The 21,591-nt window shown below is 36.4% G+C and overlaps 1 protein-coding gene across 6 annotated transcripts in view; it reads right to left on the bottom strand.

The window, feature by feature from the left end:
• Positions 1 to 754: 754 nt before the first annotated feature.
• brd1a (bromodomain containing 1a) overlaps positions 755 to 21,591 on the bottom strand; it is a 28,994-nt gene continuing 8,157 nt past the window's right edge. For 2 of the 6 annotated variants that reach the window (XM_067392378.1, XM_067392377.1), the window contains exons 2-13: positions 19,864 to 21,214; positions 18,636 to 18,792; positions 18,421 to 18,552; positions 18,193 to 18,321; positions 15,454 to 15,766; positions 14,718 to 14,957; positions 9,870 to 10,328; positions 9,666 to 9,774; positions 7,304 to 7,440; positions 5,978 to 6,087; positions 2,778 to 2,932; positions 755 to 1,716 (exon numbers count right to left, since the gene is read on the bottom strand). In XM_067392378.1, the coding sequence (XP_067248479.1) occupies positions 1,533 to 1,716; positions 2,778 to 2,932; positions 5,978 to 6,087; positions 7,304 to 7,440; positions 9,666 to 9,774; positions 9,870 to 10,328; positions 14,718 to 14,957; positions 15,454 to 15,766; positions 18,193 to 18,321; positions 18,421 to 18,552; positions 18,636 to 18,792; positions 19,864 to 21,197 (3,459 nt within the window). In that variant the 5' untranslated portion in view covers positions 21,198 to 21,214 and the 3' untranslated portion in view covers positions 755 to 1,532. Of the gene's footprint in view, positions 1,717 to 2,777; positions 2,933 to 5,977; positions 6,088 to 6,491; positions 6,795 to 7,303; positions 7,441 to 9,665; positions 9,775 to 9,869; positions 10,329 to 14,717; positions 14,958 to 15,453; positions 15,767 to 18,192; positions 18,322 to 18,420; positions 18,553 to 18,635; positions 18,793 to 19,863; positions 21,215 to 21,591 lie in introns of those variants that run through there. The other 4 variants (XM_067392379.1, XM_067392381.1, XM_067392382.1 and 1 more) reach the window with 4 other exon arrangements.

Here is a 21,591-nt window from a genome sequence, read left to right as displayed (position 1 = left end):
TGTAAATCAGTTACAAGTACTAGCTTAATTTTTTGTAAGGACAAAAAATGACTGGGGCAGTGCCATGATACAGTGATGGCAATACTGTGGTAATTTGAAACTGCCTACTACTGTACTAAAATTCATGTTTATGATATTTAGAAGATACTTACAAGAATACAATGGTACTACCATGATACATGTCCATAAAATACATGATATTGCAATTTTAGTATTCTCGAGTAGCAGTGAAATGCAATGGAGCATTAAGCACCATAATGTTACTATCATTGTACCATAATACCAACAATCTTTTTGTTTTTCCCAAAAATGCTGATCAACTCACTTTTTATTTAGTGTTTATGAAGCAGGACCTGAAAATGTTTTTTTTATTTTTTTTTATTTTTATTTTTTTAAATACCACTTGCTTTTTTGATTTGGCAACCATGGCACTGGTATTCTCAGAAATATCTTAAAGTGCCATGCAAATAATATGTGCTAAGATATGCGGTCACTTTTTAAATGAACAAGACTTAGATGGCTTATTTATAAATTTATTAAAAAAATAAAAAAAGGACAATGTCATTAAGTTCTATTTTCAAATAAAACAACTGACATATTGTATAAAAAAAATATTCCAAAATCTACCCACTGGAACCCAGAATAAACATAAATAAATGAAGTCACTGTAAACAGTCATATCTACTAGGGCTGCCTTAAAAATAAAGAATGATTTAAAAAAAAAAAAAAAAAAAAAAAAAAAGAAGTAGAAGAAAAGAATAATTCCAAAAGTCCAGTAAAACTTTTTCCTTTCTCCAGTGAATAGAATTACCCCCCAATAAATTAACACCAGTACAACATCCTACAGCCATTATGGAGTCTTGCACACACAATACAAAACTTTAAAAGAGAAAAAAAAAACAAAAAAAACATACAGTTGAAGCAAAACCATTCACTCAACAAACAAAAGTGTGGGCAGCAATTTTTTTTTTTTTTTTTTTTGGTTTCATTAGAATATTAGAATAACGCACTTGTGGTTTCATAACAAGACTTTCTAATGTGAAAAACAGACAAATACAGTTATATAGTTATATAAATACATCAAAATAGGTTAAAATTGTAAAAAAAAAAAAAAAAAAAATCTTAGATGTTACAAAAACATTAATGCCAAATAAAATCCTGTGTGTAAAAACTTCAATAATTTAAACATAAAAAGCAAGCACTCTCACATTATGTTCCAGCCCTGATTACACAATTTTTCTGCTTTAGTTTCACACAGTTTATTCATTTTGTCCATTTGTTCCAGCATGAATGAGTAATTATGCTGGGTATAATCCACTAAAATGTATAAATACTATAAAAATGTATGTACAGTACCCATTATTGTAAATCTGAAGAATAAGTTAGTGTTAAGTGATTTACATTATTTACAGAATTAACTTCCATGGAAATGAGACTGGAGTGGAAGATCTGGAGTAGCAGAAAATACAGAAGTCACACAGGTGCCAGTCAAGAATGACTAAGGCTTTGAAATGTGCCCGCATTTGCCAGTCTTAGTCAATGTCACTGAGGTCACTAACAGGTTCATCTTGGACATGACTCAGATGGTTCATGGCGCGGTTGAAAGCAGTCTGAACAGCCTTGCGGATGGCTGAGGTGCGTCCCTCCATCATTTTAATCTTGTCAATGGTTTTGTCAATACCGAGAGGAACCATCTTGGATTTAGGAAGCCACTGCCTGGAGAAGGAAAACAGCACACACAATCTTATTTGATAATCAAGTTGTTAATTTAATGTTTGTTTAAAGTAAAGTACTTGTTTATTTGTTCTTATTTAATCGTTTTGTCTTTAATAATGTTTGAACTTCATAATTAGTTAGGTATAATTAGTTAACTACTTGTAGTTCTTGCTGTGGTATCAAAATTGGAAAGGTGAACCGTGAAATGTAACATTTTGGTGTTGCAGCAGTGGCAGTGAAAATCATGGCAGGGCAAATAACAAAATTAATATTCAACATTTTACTGATCTGCCTGCATTGACACTATTGTATGAGAACTGAACTGAGCTGGACGATGACATTTTTCCAGAGCTGCATACAAGATAATTGAACTATAATTAATAACTAATGATTTTTATAATGGAAATGAATCGATACTGAACCAGACAATGACACTATTTTCTTCTAAAGCTGCTCTACAGGCAAAAAAAAAAAAACCTTTGTTGCATTATTTTCCTGTTATCACTGTAAAGCTGCTCTGAAACAATCTGCATTGTAAAAAAATACTATATAAAATCAAGGTGAATTGACAAATTTGAACCATCTGGGCTAGTAAAAAAAAAAATCTGTTGAGCCCATATGGTGTTTTTGTTAGTAGGGGTGAGCATGTCAGTGCTTTGTAAAATACCTAGAGCAGTGACAAAATATTATTAGTGAATTACAGCTGGTCATGTGATGTCAACATGGCAGTGTCCATTAGGGGGCAACCCCCTCCATGTAGAAAACAGCTTTTTCTCGAAAATTGACATCCATAGAGTGTTCATCTCATGTGAGTGTAGATCATTTTAATAATATTTATCATAAGTGCTGTTAATTTCTTTATATTTAAAAGTTGTTAATTAGTAAAAATAATTACGGTGTAGTACAGCCACACAATTTGAGATGTTGTCTGTAGCACAACAAGGACAAGTTAAATACAGATGTTCAATACTTAGAAGAACTGTTAGAAGAACTAGTATAAGCAATAGTAATAGTGATGCTTAACTTGGCAAACACCAATAAATAACACCTAAAAATCTCACCAGCTACGTTTGTTGTCAAAGAAGAGAACAAGGTATAGTTTCTCTTCGGACTTGTACTGCATCTGTTCTCCGATTCGTAGCACATCTAGTGGGGGCATTGGGATAGAGACTCCATTGTGCTGGCACCCCACTCGTGGCATATGAGGGTCTATGATCTGTAACAAAACAATAACTTTAAAAACATGATGACAATCCTGGAAACAGAAAAATGACAAGGGCTGCTTCTTAAGTCGACCGAGTGTTAGTCGATGAGAAAAGGCTTGGTCGGCAAAATTTTAATTAGTTGGTAGGTCACAATAGAAAAAAGCTCCACAGGAAGTGGCAAAGTCCATGATGGATAAATCATTAACACGGCTAGTCCATGTAGTAATTATGTCCAGTAGGAAATCCAAAGTTTAGTAGCCTAACATTAGACACTTTCCATGGCGGCTCACTTTAATATTAATCTAGATGTTAAAGCTTGTGCTATTATTAGACACATATCCAAATGTTCGTGCAGAGTGCGAAAGGTAATTTAGTACAGCGCTAACAGCATGATGTTTAATTTAACATGATTTCTCCATATTGGCTATACTGCAGAGATAAGAGTCCTTGAAACACAAACCATTTTCTGATGGTTATTATTAATTTTTCAACTTTAAAAAGTTCAAATGAACTTAATCTAGTGAGTTTTAATTTGCCACTCTTATTTTAGTCTCAGCTTCAATCTGCACACAGATGGACTCAGTCCATTCCTTAACCATCTCATGCATAATGCACATGAAACTGAAAAGCATCGTTTAAGATTTAAAAAAAGATTTAATCTAACCAATCGGCTGTATGCCCTCACTCCCAACTTGAGGTTGGGAAACTGTCAAGAAACAGTCAAGAAAATGTTGTGTGACAAGTGCCAGGGTTTGCAAGGTTAGCAACATCAAATTCGTGAAAGATATTGGGAGTTTTGTTTGAGAATACAGCCAAAAGCCTGGGTATAACTGGCTTTTTACTTTTCACTCTATCTTGTGCCAAGTTTAGCCTACAAGTCTTTCAAAGTATACTCCACTGACTGATAGTGTGGCAGGACATGTTCAGCACATGCTGATGACAAAAATGTGCTGATATACACTGATATCTTAGTGTTGTGTTTTAAAATGTTTTGGCATTGTATCTAAGGCTTTATAATCACATTCTAAAAAACGCTCAAGAGTCCAGCCGAATGAACAAGTAATCCAGAACTATTAATAATATTTTTCTAAATCCTGATTACACGACAGCTGCCTAACTAGGAGAAGTGCTCCTAAAAATCCAATTATGAATCCAGTTTATATTCTGTAATATATTAGAGAGCATGGAAGATGCATTAGGAATGACCCAAAATTTCAGCCACATAAAAATTAATCTGAAAATGCAAAAGAGATAAATTCTTGTCTGAAATTTTGCACAGAGACCATTACTTTAAAATCCAATAACAAAAACAAATGACATGCATAAAAAGTGTGAAATGACCCCTGTTTTATGTAAACAGTGACTAATGATAGATGCTATGTTGACGGCAATAAGGTTGAGCAGTTGAGACATGCACACCCTCTTTCTATATGTGCATGTAAGAGGAGAGACTCTCATGAAGTAATCCAAACAAGTTCAACAACACAAAGATTCAGCACTAAAGCTTATAAAAGCATACTGCGATTAAAATTAACTTTAGGTTCCTGATCGTTTATTACTTAGTTATAAGTGCTTTAATAAAAAGAAGTGTTTATTCTTGTGCAAAGGCTGTTTAACTCTAAATTATTGCTATACATGATAGAAGAGAAACAATGTCACATGTTTTACTTGTGTCTATAAAATGTCAAAACTTTGACAATTATAAGTATTATAAAGAATGAATAAAACAACGGCCTGGTTTCACAGACAGGTCTTAGATTAAAGCCAGTTTGCCCAAAACGATTAGTTCACCCAAAAATACAATTCTGTTATTAAGTACTCACCCTCATGTCGGTTCACACCTGTAAGACCTTCATTCATCTTCGAAACACAAATTAAGATATTTTGATGAAATCCGAGAGGTTTTTTTAATCCTTCATTGAAAGCAACGAAGTTAACGCCATTCAAGGTCCAGAGAAGTAGTAAAAAAATCATTAAAATAGTCAACGTGACTACAGTGGTTCAACCTTAATGTAACGAAGCAATGAGAATACATTTTGTGCGCTAATACAAAACTAAAATAACTTTCACTATATCAACTGCGCATGACAACAGTTCAAATTAAATTGAATAAAGTTGTTATTTTAGTTTTGTTTTTGCGCTGAAAAAGTATTCTCGTCGCCTCAACATTAAGGTTGAACCACTGTAGTCACATTGACTATATTAATGATGTCTTTACTACTTCTCTGGACCACAGAAGGTGCAATGAAGTTGCTGTCGATGTGTTGTTCAGAAACCCTTGGATTTCATCAAAAATATCTTTAATGTGTGTTCAGAAGATGAAAGAAGGTCTTACAGGTTTGGGACGATAAGAACCTAAAGTTCACCCAAAAATGAAAATTCTGTCATCACAAGTAGTTCCAAACCTGTATGAATTTCTTTGTTCTGCTGAAAACAAAGGAAGATATTTGGAAGAATGTCAGTAACCAAACAGATCTCGCCCCCTATTGACTACCATATTTATTTTTCCTACTATGGTAGTAAATGGGGAGCGAGATCTGTTTGGTTACTGACATTCTTCTAACTGTCCCTTTAATGAAAGAAATTTCATTTTAGGGTGAACTAACCCTTTAAAATATGTCTGTGCGAGTTGCTTTCATTTAAGAAAGCTCAAACATGCATTTTAGTCTGGAACTAGACTTAAGCTTCATCTGTGAAACTGGGGAACATGACAATTTATGTTCTTGGATGTTTAAAAGCAATTTTCTGTAGATGGGTTTCATGAGTATCAGTAGATAGACAGGATTGATAAGAAGAAATTGTGAGAGAGAGTGAAAGACAAGACTGAAGCCACAAGCACCAAGTGGAGTGGCCAAAAGAGCATTAGCTCAACTGTTTACATTTTATGTTAACTTTGCAGGAAGGTGGTGCTCAAGGAGATAGACTGGACACGTCTGCACTACAGACACTACTCCCAAGACCTCCACTATCTCCTTTACATAGATGAGAATGAGGAAGGAAGAAAGGAAGAGAGAGAGAGAAATAGTCCGTTTCTACACATGCACACTCAGACTCACCAGTGCAGGGTAGGAGGGGTATCCACTACATTTAGCCCAAACTAGTTTAAGAGGCTCCAGGATAACTGTTGCAGCACTAGTGGGCATCCAAATACTGCTGTTGCCAACTTCTATGAAAGCAGGAATATCAACAACCGAGTTATGATGGTGCAAACATTCAACCATGATACTGTCAATTACTTCAGAGTTAAGGCTATTAAATTTCCATTAGGGCTTAGTGATTGCCAGAGCAAAAAAAAAATCAATATTTTAGATATCATCTTGTATTTACAGTGAAATGTCAAGATTTTTTTCAAAAACAAAATAACATGTCATTTACTTGAAGTTCAGACAAAAATAAATCAAAAATATACATTAAAAGTTTACACACAATATTTAGCTTACACCATTTGAAGGTAGTCTGTCAATAACATTAAAGCGTAAAAGCCTAGACATGTTTGTTTACATAGAAATAAAACGTTATCAAAAAACAGATATTAGTGTTTGCATCTTTTAAAAAATATATAAAAATAATAATATGATTTATGATTTATTTATATATATATAACATAAATCACAGTGCTTCTGTTTGTAATATACAATTTAACACTGTTTGTGAAGCGGTTTCAGATATGACAACTGCTTTTTATGGGTCAGTTGCAGCATACAATATAAGAGTACATGAGAATCAAGATTTCAATCTTTTATTTATTATTGTGAAGCTTAAACTGGAGCATATCTGTATTTGGTCCCTGTTTGTCTTCATTTGGAACTAGTGGTGCAGGGATGACGTCAAAACCCGGAAGATTAATTTGCTGCTGGTTCCCTCGAGATTTTTCTATGAGGTTTTTCATTAATGAGTAAAAAAACAAAGCCTGTGGTAAACATAACTTGACAACAGTTTGATGTTTTTTCCCACAATGTAAATCACACACACCCAATATGAAAACGTGAAAAATGAAAAGTTGTTATGTTTATTTTTGAAAATGTATGTTTCTAATAATTAACTAGATACGACTGTTGTGTACATTGTACATTGTAGAACAAAACTATATTTATAAAAAAAAAAAAAAAAACATTGTATGTTCTCAAAGGAACAACTGGCGAATTAGTCTTCTGGGTTCAGACGTTATCCCTGCACCACTCTATTTTGGTTGGCAATGATCAATAAAATAGAAATGTTGTATAAAAACAATATCACACTCATAATTGTGAATATCAGCACAGCTGTGATTACACTTTTCATTGATCGCAATGGACAATTTGCACAGGTGTTAAAAACAGACAGTGTTCAATCAACCATGGCAAACACATCAGTAAAAACAATAGAGATGGAAGGATACCTACCAGCAGCTATTCTAGCAGCTTTGGCGAAGTTTCTACTCTCGATGCAAGCAATAATCTCACTCTTGTCCTCCACTGTGTTCCTCCGGATGAGGGCTGGTTTTCCCTTCCCACACTTGGGAAGATTAAGTGCGATACTGCTAAAGACAGATGAGAAAACATGATGGTGCGGGGTAGGAAATGAGATCAAAAATTGAGAAAAAGACTCCACATGAAAATAAGAATAGTGCAGGGTTACAGGGATGTGCATTTTGACTACTTAAGCAATTGACAGATAAATCAGCCGAGAACTCGAGTACTTTTGGGTGCAATATGTGTTCCTGTAGCTCATACACTTGAGCATGGTGCTAACAATGCCAAGGTCATGGGTTTGATTCCCAAGGGACACTTGAACTAATAAAAATGCTTTGGATGAAATGAGCAAATATAAAAATGTTCCAAACAGAACATAGGTGCTAAACTGTACTGAATGTCAATATGTTATAAAGTTGCTGTCCCAACTCTAACCAATCGGACCACATTGCACTGCTCAATATAAAAATGAAAATGTTAAAATAAACAGTTTACTTAAGTAAAAAAAAAAAACAATTTATTTTGTCAGACAACACCTTTTCAATAAAGTTGATGAACACATGGCAAGAGATTTGAGCCCATTCTTCCACAGATTTTTGTCTGGATCTTTCAGAGGGTTATGCTTGTGGAGTCTCTTCTTCATCTCATCCCACAAGTTTTCTATAGGGTTTGGGCCAGGGGACTGCTATGTCCATGCTAAAATCTTCATTTTGTGGTCAATGAACCTTTTTGTTGTTGCTGATTTTGTGGTGTGCTTTGGACCATTATCCTGGAAGTTCCAACCACACCCCAGTTATGCTCCCGACAGGTATTGATATCTACCAGAGATTATGATACCATTCCCTGGCTTCACAGACAAGGCTTAAGGCTAGTGCCAGACTAAAATGCATGTTTGAGCTTTTTTAACTGAAAGCAACTTGCACTGAAACATCTTAAAATATGTTAAAATATGTTAGTGTTTTGTCTGAAAGTTGCACATCAGTAATGTTTTTTTTAAGGCATGTTTATAAAAGCTACTTAAATGTCATAATTTGAACTAAACTCTAAACCTGGCTTAAAGGGTTAGTTCACCCAAAAATGAAAATTCTGTCATCATTACTCACCCTCATGTCGTTCCATACCTGTAAGACTTTCGTTCATCTTTGGAACATAAATGCTTCAAAAAGTTTATAAAGTAATATAAAGTAAAACTAATTCATGTGAATCGAGAGGTTTAGTCCAAATTTTCGGAAGAGACACAAATGCTTTATATGATGAACAGATTTAATTTAGGCTTTTATTCACATATAAACATTGTTCAATGCACACATCAGTTGTGGTAAACGGAAGCTCAGGCATGTTTGCTTGATGAGTGCTATGCGAGAACCATTGAAGTTTATTCTCGCGTGTTACGCAGCACGTTTGAGCTTCCGCAAGAGGTTTGTTCTTGCACAAAAAGCAGGTTCGGTTGAGCTTCCGTTTGTTTGCTTTATCATTGTTTATGTGTGAATAAAAGCCTAAAATAAATCCGTTTATCACATTTGAGTCTCTTCAGAAAATTTGGACTAATCCACTTAATTCACATGGATTAGTTTTAAGATCTCTTTATGAACTTTTTGAAGCGTCAAAGTGGTAGCTGTGTAGCTGTCTATGGAGGGACAAACAGCTCTCAGATTTCATCAAAAAGATCTTTATTTGTGTTCCGAAGATGAACTGACCGGTTTGGAACAACATGAAGGTAATTAATGAACTAACCCTTTAACAATCTGTGAAACTGGGCTTATGTGTCCCTGGCATTTGGATAAATAAGGCATTTTAAATAACCAAACATAAAAACCACTAATGTTTTCCAGAAAGAAAAAAAAATTGTGTGTGTATATATATATATTAATGTATTTAATGTACTCCACATTTAATATTTGTCTAATTTTACTTCAAATGAAGGTTTGATTTTTGTGAATATTCTGAATAAAAACTGAAAAAAAAAAACTCTTTATATTATTGTAGTGTATTGTAAGTGAGGCAGATTTGTTGGCTGTTTTTAGATGGATCTTACAAAACATGGATTGAATGAGAAAGTTGAAAGAAAATGTGAAAGAATGTGAATTGTCACATGACAAACATTCCCAGAATGAAGCACCCATGAGCCAAAATGGCAGTCTGCAGGTTGTATATTTCAATTTGTTTATAAACCAGTCAAACAGCTTCCATTGACATTTTTTTCCTTGGAATGTATAAGAGAAACTGTATATTATAGTTCAGTTTGAGAGACTACATAGGTTAAGCACAATGTTATTGAAAATAGTTTTACCACCTGCTGCTGGAAGACATGCTGGATTCAGATGCGCACCTACGACGAGGCTCCAACTGCCTGCTAGAAGATAATTCCTTCTCCGGATTCAGGCCAAAACCGTTTGACAACCCTGACAGACAACAAAGAAGAGGGAGAAATATTCACTTGCATTTATATCAATCACAATGGTCTTGCCCTTTTTGACACATTTCCTGCAGATTCTACCTGTGTCCAGCCGTTTGATGGGCGATTCGTCCTTGCTACTGTCCCCACTGGCACTCCGTGGCCTTTTTCTGGTGTGGAGCAGCGTCTCCAGACGTGGTATGACGACTGACAGGAATGTTTTTGTACCTAGCTGAGAACTGCCCTTGGGAGTTTCACCATCATTCATGGGCTTATGAGGGCTTGTGCTTTTTGATTTGCGGAAAAGCACAGAAGTCCGTCGGTTTACTGGGCTTGATGGCTCAGCCAGAGTTGATGTAGCTACTACACTCACATCACTGTCCTCTATCTGCAGATGGGAGAGTCCATTGAGTGGTTGGGAAATGCCATCCCTTTGATGTTGGCGTTTGTTGGGACAGGGTTCAATAGGTTTCAGTGTGGGTGGCTCAGAGTGACTTCCCGTGTTAATGAGGGGCAGCAGAGAAACAGATGGCTCAAGCTTAGGTGGGACAGATTTATCGCCTGCCATGAAACAAGGAGATATTGTCATATAAACTGCCAATGCATGGCAGAAGAAATTCAGTAAAAAACTAGATTTGTACATTTTCTCAGAAAAAAACATGATTGGTTTCAACCATGATCAAAATCATCTGCTTGTAATTTTCCAGCAATCCTGAAGACCATGATTAGCTGTTTGATTATGGTTAAAGCAGGACAGTGGCATACTAGGAACATGACTGAAGAACCCTGTACTGTCTATTCCTAGGGTTTTGCTATGTGGTTGCTGCGTAAATATGCTAAATACAAGTTCCAAAGAGTGTTCCATAGTAGGGCTGCACAATATTGGCAAAAACTGACATTTTGTTTTCTGTGATATACATATTGCATTATGAAAAAAAAAAAAAAAAAAAAAAAGGAAATTTCACCAGATGACTTAAATAGCTCTGTTCAGAAATTTTGTAGGGGAATGCATCTGCGTTAAAGTGTTTATTTTTCACCTTATAGACCATGGTCTTCCTTTAGTTCACCCAAAAATAGAGGGAAAGAATGCTGTCAGATTTCATCAAAAAGATCTACATTCCGAAGTTGAACGAAACTGATGAGACTTACAGGTTTGGAACAACATGTGGGTGAATAATTAATGACAGAATTTTCATTTTTGTGTGAACTAGCCCTTTAAAGTAAACATTCACCCAAAAATGTAATTTCCTGATTTAAAAAAAAAATCCTGATTATTTACTCACCCCAAGGCCATCCAAGATATAAATGACTTTCCTTCCTCAGCTGAAGAGAAATTAAAAGGGTTAGTTCAATTCTGTTCTCACCCTTGTGTCATTCCAAACCCGTAAGACTATCGTTCATTTTCGAAACACATCTTCAAAAAGTTCATAAAAAGATTGGAAAACGAATCCATGTATAGAGCGGTTTAATCCAAATTTTATGAAGAGACTCGATCACTTGTTACGATGAACAGATTAGGCTTTTACTCACATGTAAATATTGATCAGCGAACATAAGCAGAAGCTCAACGGATCCTGAATAATGCACAAGAAAAAACCTCTTTGAAAGTTCAAATGTTCTACATAACACCCGAGAATGAACCTCAGTGGCTATGCAGCACGTTTGTCACAACATGCATATGTCACATGTTCTCATGAACACTTCACAGAGCTGGATCAAGATGAGCATTTGTAGTAAATTTTATTTTTGTTCTGATCGTTTCGCTAGAGAAGACCCTTATTTGTCGGTTGGAGTCATGTGGAGCTATCTGAAGGTGCCTAAATGGATTTTGGACCATCATAAATGGTCTACATTGGGCAACATTCACAATGTTTTCTCTTCATCTGAGGAAAGAATATATCTTGGAAGGTCTTGGGGTGAGTAAATCACCTAGAAATTTTCATTTTTGGGTGAACTATTCCCTTTAACTGATGCAAATTCCTGATGATTTCCTATTAAGACTGGACTCAAGAACTTTCACAGCAACACCATGCATTAAAACAATAAATCTATAGACCTGGACTAGAGACAACGAAGTAAGGGGACAGAATGCCATTTACCCAATTATCGCTCCTCATCTATTCTGGGCTTTTCTCTCCCTCTAGTCCACAAGGCTCAGGTCATTAAAAGTTCACTCATAGAACCAAACGTTCACTGTCTCAATTTCACAGCAAATCAAGATATCTATAATCTGGGACCTGTTGATTTTTGTCAATCGCTGACTGAAGTGAAGTGAAGACTACACTTTTTGCATGAGCAAGCATAAAGTGCTCAACTTAAAAAGGTATGAGCTAACTCTGCAACGACTGACTACTATTATTCCAATTTTCCCATTTCAATTATTTGTTCATTAGGGACCCAATTTCAAACCAGCATACAACATAATATATATTATGTTGTATGCTGGTTTGAAATCGGGTCCCTAATGAACAAATAATTGAAATGGGAATATTGGAATAATCAAATATCTAAATTAAAAACAGAACTAAAATTAAATATAGCTGCAAGCAGCAATTACGGGGCCAAGCACAAAAACAGCACAAGAAGCCAGCCAACATGGCTGTGAGCATCAGACCAACAGCAGCAGTGAGCAATTAAAGACCTATTAAGATCATTTTAGGTAAAAGAGCTGAAAAATGATCAAAAATGAGGATTTACTGTTTCATCACTTTCGACCAATAGGTGGCGCTGTGTCCAAATTGTTGTCGTATGGTCAGAGTGAGGTGACAATAACACTTGCAAAGTTTGGTGTCAATATGTCAAAGCACTGAAGAGATACAGCGTCAAGAGTCGTTTTTGCATCATGCCTTGTAAATTTTGTTATAACTTTTGACCACAAGGTGGTGCTGGTCCGAAACTTCTCAGGCTCCTTCAGGGCATTGTCCTGATGAACCATACCAAATTTATGAATTTTGGTCAAACCCATCAGAAGTTATAAGCAAAAATAGCCATTATTCATATCTCCACTCCAGTAGGTGGCGCTGCGCCGAAACACTGTATGATGCCTCAGGTCATGCTTGTGATGACACGTACCAAGTTTGGTCTGAATATGATAAAACATTGCAGAGATACAGCTTCAAGAGTCATTTTTGCATCATATCTCAAATGTTTTGCTCTGGTATACGAAAACGGTTTGACTTATCAACTTGAAATCCATAACTTTTTGTCGGCATGGTCTGAAGATGATACGGTTCAATTTTGGTGAAAATCGGAGCAACGGTCTAGGAGGAGTTCGAAAAAGTAGGTTTTTAAAGTAAAACAATATGGCGGACAGGAATTTCAGCTGACTATGGCAAATTTGATATCTTTGTTCTCAGCATGACCCAAGGAATCTACTGAGACCAGTTTCATTACAATTGGTTAATATAGACAAAAGTTATTAGCATTTTTGTAAATTTTGTTATAACTTTTGACCACAAGGTGGCGCTGGTCCGAAACTTCTCAGGCTGCTTCAGGGCATTGTTCTGATGACCCATACCGAGTTTCATAACGATACGCTAATGCGTTTGTAAAATACAGCATTTTAGCACAAAATTCAAAATGGCCGACAGCTAAAACGGCCAATATGGAAAAATTGGATATCATTCGACTCGGCATGATGCCCCGAATCCAACGAGTCCAAATTTTTGTTTTTTTGACAAACCCATCAGAAGTTATAAGCAAAAATATCCATTTTTCATATCTCCGCACCACTAGGTGGCACTGCGCCGAAACGATGCATGTTGCCTCAGGTCATGCTTGTGATGACATGTACCAAGTTTGGTCTGAATACGATAAAGCGTTGCGGAGATACAGCCTTATGTCTATTTTCGCAAGCACTACGTACAATTCGTTCACATGTTTTTCGAAAGCGGTTTGAGGAATCAACTTGAATTCCATAACTTTTTGTCAGCATGGTCTGAAGATGATCTGGTTCCATTTTTTTGAAAATCGGAGTAACGGCCTAGGAGGAGTTCGAAAAAGTAGGTTTTTCAGAAAATTCAAAATGGCGGAAAAATTTTCATGACGGAAAATGACGTCATAGGGTGCAATCGATTCGACTTGACCTAAGGAATCAGAGGAAAAAGGAATTTTGTTTCTAGCCCTTATGGTTCAAAAGTTATTAACATAAACATAAGTGCAACTTTGGACAGCTGGTGGCGCTAGAGGGATTGAGTTAGAGACTCCAAATTTGCTATGGACAAAGGTCAGACTGTCCTCTAACAGTGTGCCAAATTTCACAACTTTCCCGCAAGCGGTTCTATGGGCTGCCATAGACTTCAAGAGCGGAAGAAGAAACGGAAGAAGAATAATAATAAGCGTACGGAACGCCAACAATAACAATAGGTGCCTAAGCACCTTCGGTGCTTGGCCCCTAATAATAATTTCAGTCTGCATTTTTTAATCATTAGAAACTGGAGTAAGATTAAACACGTCGCTAAAAAAACGATGTGCACTTTACAGAAACGCAAAAAAAAGACCTGCAAGCAGAATATGTTCAATCATGCTGTTGGATTCTGTTGTTGGGCCAACATATGGTTCATTCAGGGTCTTGGAGTCTCTATTAATGAGTTGAATAAGAATGATATAAGAAACATACAAAACATGCAGTGTTCTCCAGTGTGAACTTCAAGACTAGGGTTGGGAACCATTGAAATTCAAGGTGAAAGATTATATGTCTGGCTGATTAGAAAAGTACTATCACATATGGATACAAACAAAAAGTTGTTTCTTTGTTTGTTTATATTAAGTATATTTTGGGGCATTTTTAGCTTTTATTGGACAGGATAATTATATAGAGTAGAGGGGGTTGGGATAAGAAAAGCTGGGACTCGAACTTGGGACAATGGTGTTGCCCACAAGGCTGGCTTTGACAAATGTTCAACTGGTTAATAGCAAAAAAACATTTACACCAAGATTTTTCAAACAAACCTTTTTGAAGGATATGGCCAGCTTGTTCCTCAGCATTCTTCAGTTCAACAGCAGGAAGAGCTTTCCTCAAACTCAGCTCCATCCTCACGTCACTGATGATTTTCTTGAGAAGCTTCAGTCGTCTGCTCCGTGACGGGCTAGATTTCATTGCTGTAGTTAGATCCAATTTTTCTAGTAGCTCCCTCAACTGCTCTTCAAATGACATGTGCTCCCGGTTGGCTGGAACCAATAAACGGTCCACTGAAAGAGGAAGTAAAATTGTTTGTTAAAGCCTATTTTTCTGATTGATTTGTTAAAATGTAGGGATGGGAACTGCAAGGAATTTAATGGTTCTGATTCTTAGTTTCGAGGAAGCACTAAATTGACCAATAACAGTCAGTATATCTAAGAGTGACATTTGTTCAAGAAATGCCATTGCTTAGACACAAACACATAAGCTTGAATAAAATACTCTTCTTTTGCTATACTTTGAAAAACAGAAAAGAAAAACAGTGGGTGTGTGTATCCACATTTTGTTTTACACGTAAACACCTCAAATTATCTCAAAACTTCACATAAGGTGCAGTGAGTTTAGATTGCTTTGTTCACAAGCAATTCCCTTTTACATGCAGGTTCACATTTTGATATTGAGATACCATTGTGGCTACAGATGAATTGTCACAAGCACAAATTGTCACTGTGGCTGATGGACATAAAAACTTTGTACCAGTATACTAGTATAGTTTTGTGCATTTACCATCTTCCCAGGAGAAAGGTGCAGATGGCTCAATCTTGGGTTGTTCAAGCAGGTGCATGCCAGTTTCAAAATCAAAGCCGATTCTCTGAACATCTCGACGAGTTTTCCTGAGCACAGCTCCACCCTGGTCTCTCAATCTAACAGCTGCCCTGTAGAAGAATGTATCCTTTCCATTGTACTTCATGCAGTTTTCAATAATGAGATTGAAGTCTGCTTCAAATTCATCCAGATATTTGTAGCCTTGTGCATCAATGCGCTTGCTCATGGTGGAAAAATCCATTGGGTGTATGATGTGGTCCATATAGTCAGGCACCTGTGAGCAACACAAACAAAATAAGGATGAAATGGAAAATGAAATGATCAGTGATAAAGACTCTCAAGTCTCTTCACATAATATAATCCTAAACACTGTCTTTTACCTGTATTTTCAAGTCATAGATCAATAGAGGAATCATCAATACATTTTGTATGTGCTCAAAAAACAGGTATTTGCAGAATTAAGTTATCAGAATCAGATCAGTAAAGGAGAAAGTGGCAGTGGTACACCACTACTTGTGAATAGATTTCATCATGCACTATGTAAGTGTGTTTCAGAGTGTTAAAAACAAAAAAATAAATGCAAATGAAAGAAAGAACATTACAGATGCTGTACAATGATATTAGTCCTCTGGTTAGTTCGGTTATCCAATCACATCCACAAAGTAAGTCAGTTTGTTGGTGTGCAATGTGGGATATATTTTGTTAATGTTTCTTCTAAATTTATTCACCTTAATTGAGCACATACATTTTTTTTTTAATCCATATTTTTATAATTTATGTGCATCTTGGTATTTCCATCCAGCATTCTGTATGCAATATCCCAAAATAGGATGGATGGAAACAGCTAAAGAGTGCAAAACAAAACTGAATTGATCAGAAGCTGTTGTTGTGCTGTCTGTCTCCCTTCTTCCCCCTTCATTTCACAACTTACCACGCCCACTTTTTCAAAAAACAATTTTCAAAACTGCATTGAGAATTATTCATAGTTTTCAGTCACATGACCGTAAAGACTAATCAAGGATTTGTTGATTTGGGTTTTATTTTAAGTTGAGTTGAGTTGTGTTGCACCACTTAATTTTAAACACAGATTAACTAAGCAGAAAGACCGTTCGAATTAAAGGGCTGATCAAGCAGCACAGGTGGAGGATGAACCAACGCCAGGCTAAAGAATCCTTAGTGCAACCCACCCTTAAAGTGCCTTAATGTAAAACAGTGATATTAAAAGATCAAATTCAGTTTAACCCTTTTTGATGATGCATACTATATACAGGTAAGCAGATGAGCCCAGAATATGAATGCAACGTGTTTTCTTTATAAAGGTTTTCGATGGAAAAAATGCTTAACAAGAAACCTTGTGTTGCATTAATATTCTGAGTTCATTTGTTTTCCTGTACAAAGTATGCATAATCAATAAGGTGTATTGAATTTGGTCTTTTAATATCACTGCCTTACTACATTAGATCTTACTACACACCTGGTAAAAATGACTGGCAGGCAATGGAGGAAAGGGTGTGTCATATGAAAACTATGAATTGAAACTGATAAAGGGGATTCATGGCCTGTTAATGCAATATTAAAGAACCAACAAAATTCAAGTTCAGTGTGACATGTGATACCCATATGCAGGATGACCAAACATGGCAAGCCGAGTCGGGTGACAATGATTAAGTGTAAGTGTGGAAATATTAATACTTGAGATACTGTTGTTGTATGGTGAGAATTGATCCTCAAAACACTGATAAATGTTTTAACAGTAATTTTAGTACTTCTATTATTTATCAGCTTGGAGAAGAAATTATTTATTAGCTTTGGGAAGTGAAAAAAATGAACTTGCAGCTCTCATTGAAACAGAGAGAGCTGACACAAAGTTTAAAAAGGAGATAGAAACATTACCAAACACAATGTATAAAAAACTAAATGTGACAGTTTATGTATTTATGTGAATATTGTTTTATGTTCACTTAAGTTGCTTTTTATGTTCTATATTTGATAATAAATTATAAATAAAAACAATTTATTGCTGAAAGCTATAGTTACTCATTTTCTCCAGAAATCAAAAAAATAAGATAAAATGGAGGCATCAGTATCAGCATCGGTGTCTGGCCTTCATTCACAGTACTATGTGCCATTAAAAATATGCCATTAAACAAATACTTAATACTTTAATGTTGGATACGATTCATCCGTTTCAAATGTTTGATCATTCCTATAATGGTCTTAATTGCGGCTAGACTGATACCTTCAGAGTGTCTATGGTTCACTGTATTATTAATTTACATATTAAACATTTGTTGTGTAACCGGATCATGACCCACTGATTTTTATGCTGTGTCTCTGAGCTCGCAAAATTATTCATGTTGTTCACGTGTTTGCTATTATTTTTATAATTTTGATATGTTGGTAAATAGGCAACTATTCATTATTTAAAGCTATTAATATAGGAGCTGTTATTAAGTCACAATTACATTTCTCCCCTTTTAACTGATATATATTCTCCAAGCAAATGTTTTGCTTGAAAAGCGTGCCTGTGCCGTTTCTTTCAAATACATTTCTTTAAAATTTGCATTTGCTTTGACATTCTTTTTGGGACACTGAAGTCACATTAAAATCAATGTATCAAATACTTTTTGCATGTAGACACTGTATACATGGTGAAATGCCTTCTGACTTCTTTTAAAGTTAAGGAGACTACAGACCAACCTCTTTAATGCTGACAGGCTCTGCAAAAATGCGTGCCTGGTCTTTCTCCTGTAACTGATCAAGCACAGCTCTCAAAAGGACTGTGAAAGGAGTGAGTTGGATCTCCATTAAAGTCTGCTGAAGCATTATCTGCAACAGAAATGCAAGAGTCATCATCAAAGAACATGTACATGCAAACAGTAAACATTAGAAATACAAATGCTTGCCTAAAGCATACTGTTCTCATACCTCCTCTCTCTTGAGTTTCTCTCTCTTCCTAATCAGCTCCAGCAGGAGTCGCGCTCGCTCAAGGTCATGTCTCAACCGTTGCCACTCCTTCAGTTGCTCCTTCAATGCGCGAGTCTCCTCCTCTGACTGTTTCTGTCAGTTCAATGTTTTAAATAAACTATTATTAAAATTCAAAAATTTGCATCACCATATTCAAGTGCTTAGTGGATATTTACCGGCTGTGTGTTTTTCTGGGAATGTAGGCTAGTTTGGAGGCGTCTGTTGAGTGGCACTCCATTTCTTGATTGTCTTTTAAGGGTCCAATAGTTCAAGATAAGTTCGCCAAATTCCGCCTTCTTCTGTAAAGAAACTTGATTGAGGATTGTGTTTAACCTGTAGGAGAATGACAGTGTACGATGAAATTAAATATTTTAAACAATCTTGCGATCTGATCTTGTAGCTAAAAAAAGAAAAAAAAAAGTATAGTTTTAATTTTGCACAATCATTGTAAAATAATAGGGTGTTAGGGAATAGCTAAAAAAACTTTTTTTTGTAACCTTTTGGTGATATACTATATATACATATACATTTTTTGCACTGAAATTGCTTAAAGGGATAGTTCACCCAAAAATGAAAATCATTTACTCATCATTTACTCTCCCTCATGTTGTTCCAAACCCATAAGACTTTCGTTCATCTTTGGAACACAAATGAAGATATTTTTAATGAAACCTGAGCGATTTCTGTCCCTCCATTGACAGCTATGCAACTACCACTTTGATGCTTCAAAAAGTTCATAAAGAGATCATAATACTAATCCATATGAATTGTGTGGTTTAGTTCAAAATTTCTGAAGAGACAAGCTCACTTTATATGATGAACAGATCATGTAGGCTTTTATTCACATATAAACATTGATCAGCGAATATAAACAAAAGCTCAACCTAATGGATGTTCAAGAACAAACCTCTCTTGTGGAAGCACCAATGTGCTGTGTAACACACAAGAATGAACCTCATTGGTTCTCACAAAGCACACGTCAAGCAAACATGCTTGAGCTTCCGTTTACCACAACTGATTTATGTGTTGATTAATGTTTATATGTGAATAAAAGCCTAAATTTAATCTGTTCATCATATAAAGTGATCATGTCTCTTCAGAAAATTTGGACTAAACCACTCAATTCGTATGGATTAGTTTTCTAGTCTCTTTTTTCATCTCTTTATGAACTTTTTGAAGAGTCAAATATCAGTAGCGTAGCTGTCTATGGAGGAACAGAAAGTTCTCAAATGTTATTGAAAAAAAAATCTTCATTTGTGTTCCGAAGATAAACAAAAGTCTTACAGATTTGGAACGACGTGGGGGTGAGAAAATTATGACAGAATTTTCATTTTTGGGTGGACTAACCCTGTAAAATGGTCTGATATCTCATAAACTTTAGCAAAATCAACAGATCGAACATACCTTTCAGATGAAACACTGGGTACAGACACAGATGGAACTGGGGCTACAACATCTACCTCATTGTTTTTAAGTCTCTTCTGCTTTTTTAATCCTATCCTGTTGCTCTTTTTGTCCACCGACTGACAAAGACTGTAATTTGTTTTAGTGTCATTATATATTGTAAGCGGCCTTTTAACAGAGCCGTTTGGGGTGTGGGCCCCACAGTAGGCTGTCTTTTTTACTGAGAAGGTGGGTACACCTGAGTCAGTCAACTCTTTAATAGGCTCCATTTTCATAAAGAGACCGGCCTTCTGCGCACAGCTGACATGGAAAGCAGTGTAGCAATTGGCTTTGTGGCACTGGATACAAGCCCCAACACCTTTTTCTTTACAGAGGTAACAGGTTAGCTTCCATCGAGCAGGCGGGATGTTTGCAACACCATCGATGGGCTCAATGAAGACCGTATTGGAGAACCCAACCTCTGGAACCCATAAAGCACAAACCACATGACCCCATCGGTCATCTTCCGTCTTTTTGACCGCTCCTCCCTTGTTAGGACAGAGGATGCAATTAGCGGGTTGTGTAGGGGACTGCAGACAATGTCGGCAAAGCCACTGGCCCTCTGGAATATACGGAACACCATAACAATCCTGATGAACGGCTAGGTTGCACATATCACAGAAAAGAATGGCGTTGCTGTCCATGCAATCTCCATCCATACATATGCAGCAAACAGCATCTTCATCAATTAAGGACTGGAGGTTCTGTTGGCCCTGACTCTCTAAGAATGATTCTTTTTCAAAACGGTCAAGAAGGAATTCGAAGGCATTGGGGGAAACCTGGTTAAGACCTTCACACTTTCTTTTCTCATTGACTAGCTCAAGCCAGGCATAATCTTCTTCATCCATATCATACTCCACTTCCTCATTCAGCTCTTCTAATGTTTTCTCCTCATACTTGTAGTATGTAGAAGGTCTGCGTGGGATTGCTGGGAGATTGTAATCCACTGTGCGGAATTTGGGCTCGGGAAGCGTGCAATCTTGTACCAAAGCCTTTTGTGCAGTGACAGCAGCGTTCTTTTTCTGCTGGTTGTTTCTGAGGCGTGCAGAACGTACCAAAACCTGCTGGTGTTTTTCAGCATTCTCCTTATTGCTGGTGCACTTTATAATTTCCTGTGCCATGGGATCCTCATCCGTGATGATATCAAGCTTGTCAAAGATGCTGATCCGGTGTAGCCGGCCGTTGACTTCTAGTTCCACCATCCTCTGGGCCTGAGCGTAAGTCAGTGTTTCGCGGTTTGGAGAAGGCAGCCGCTGGGGGATGGATACTTTGTGAGGCAGAGATTTTCTTTTCATTGGGGATCCTTACAAAGCTGAAAACAGAAAACAACTACTGTTATTCATACAGTGCAGCTGAATTAGGTGTAGATGCATGCCTCAAGTCAAACCATGCATATTTACTTGACTGCTTCTAAAACTTATCCAATGTCATCAAGGAGTAAGTTATTCAAACTTACTGTTACCATAGTACAATGATAGTATCAGATAGCAATACCATGATAATTTTAATGTATACCATGGCCCATGGCAGTGACGTGCAATGTATTTCTAATTATACTGCGGTTTTACCACGGTATTATTATGGTACTATATGAGAACATTGATTAATATTGTAGGGGCAATTCCAATCGAAACATTTTCGGGCATCACAGGCAAGATCAGAGACAAACGTACGATTCAAAACATTTTG

The sequence above is a fragment of the Chanodichthys erythropterus genome, chromosome 8 (assembly GCF_024489055.1).
Source record: "Chanodichthys erythropterus isolate Z2021 chromosome 8, ASM2448905v1, whole genome shotgun sequence".
Lineage (NCBI taxonomy): Eukaryota > Metazoa > Chordata > Actinopteri > Cypriniformes > Xenocyprididae > Chanodichthys > Chanodichthys erythropterus.
The sequence above is the reverse complement of the archived record's forward strand: the minus strand, read 5'-3'. Positions and strand labels throughout refer to the sequence as shown.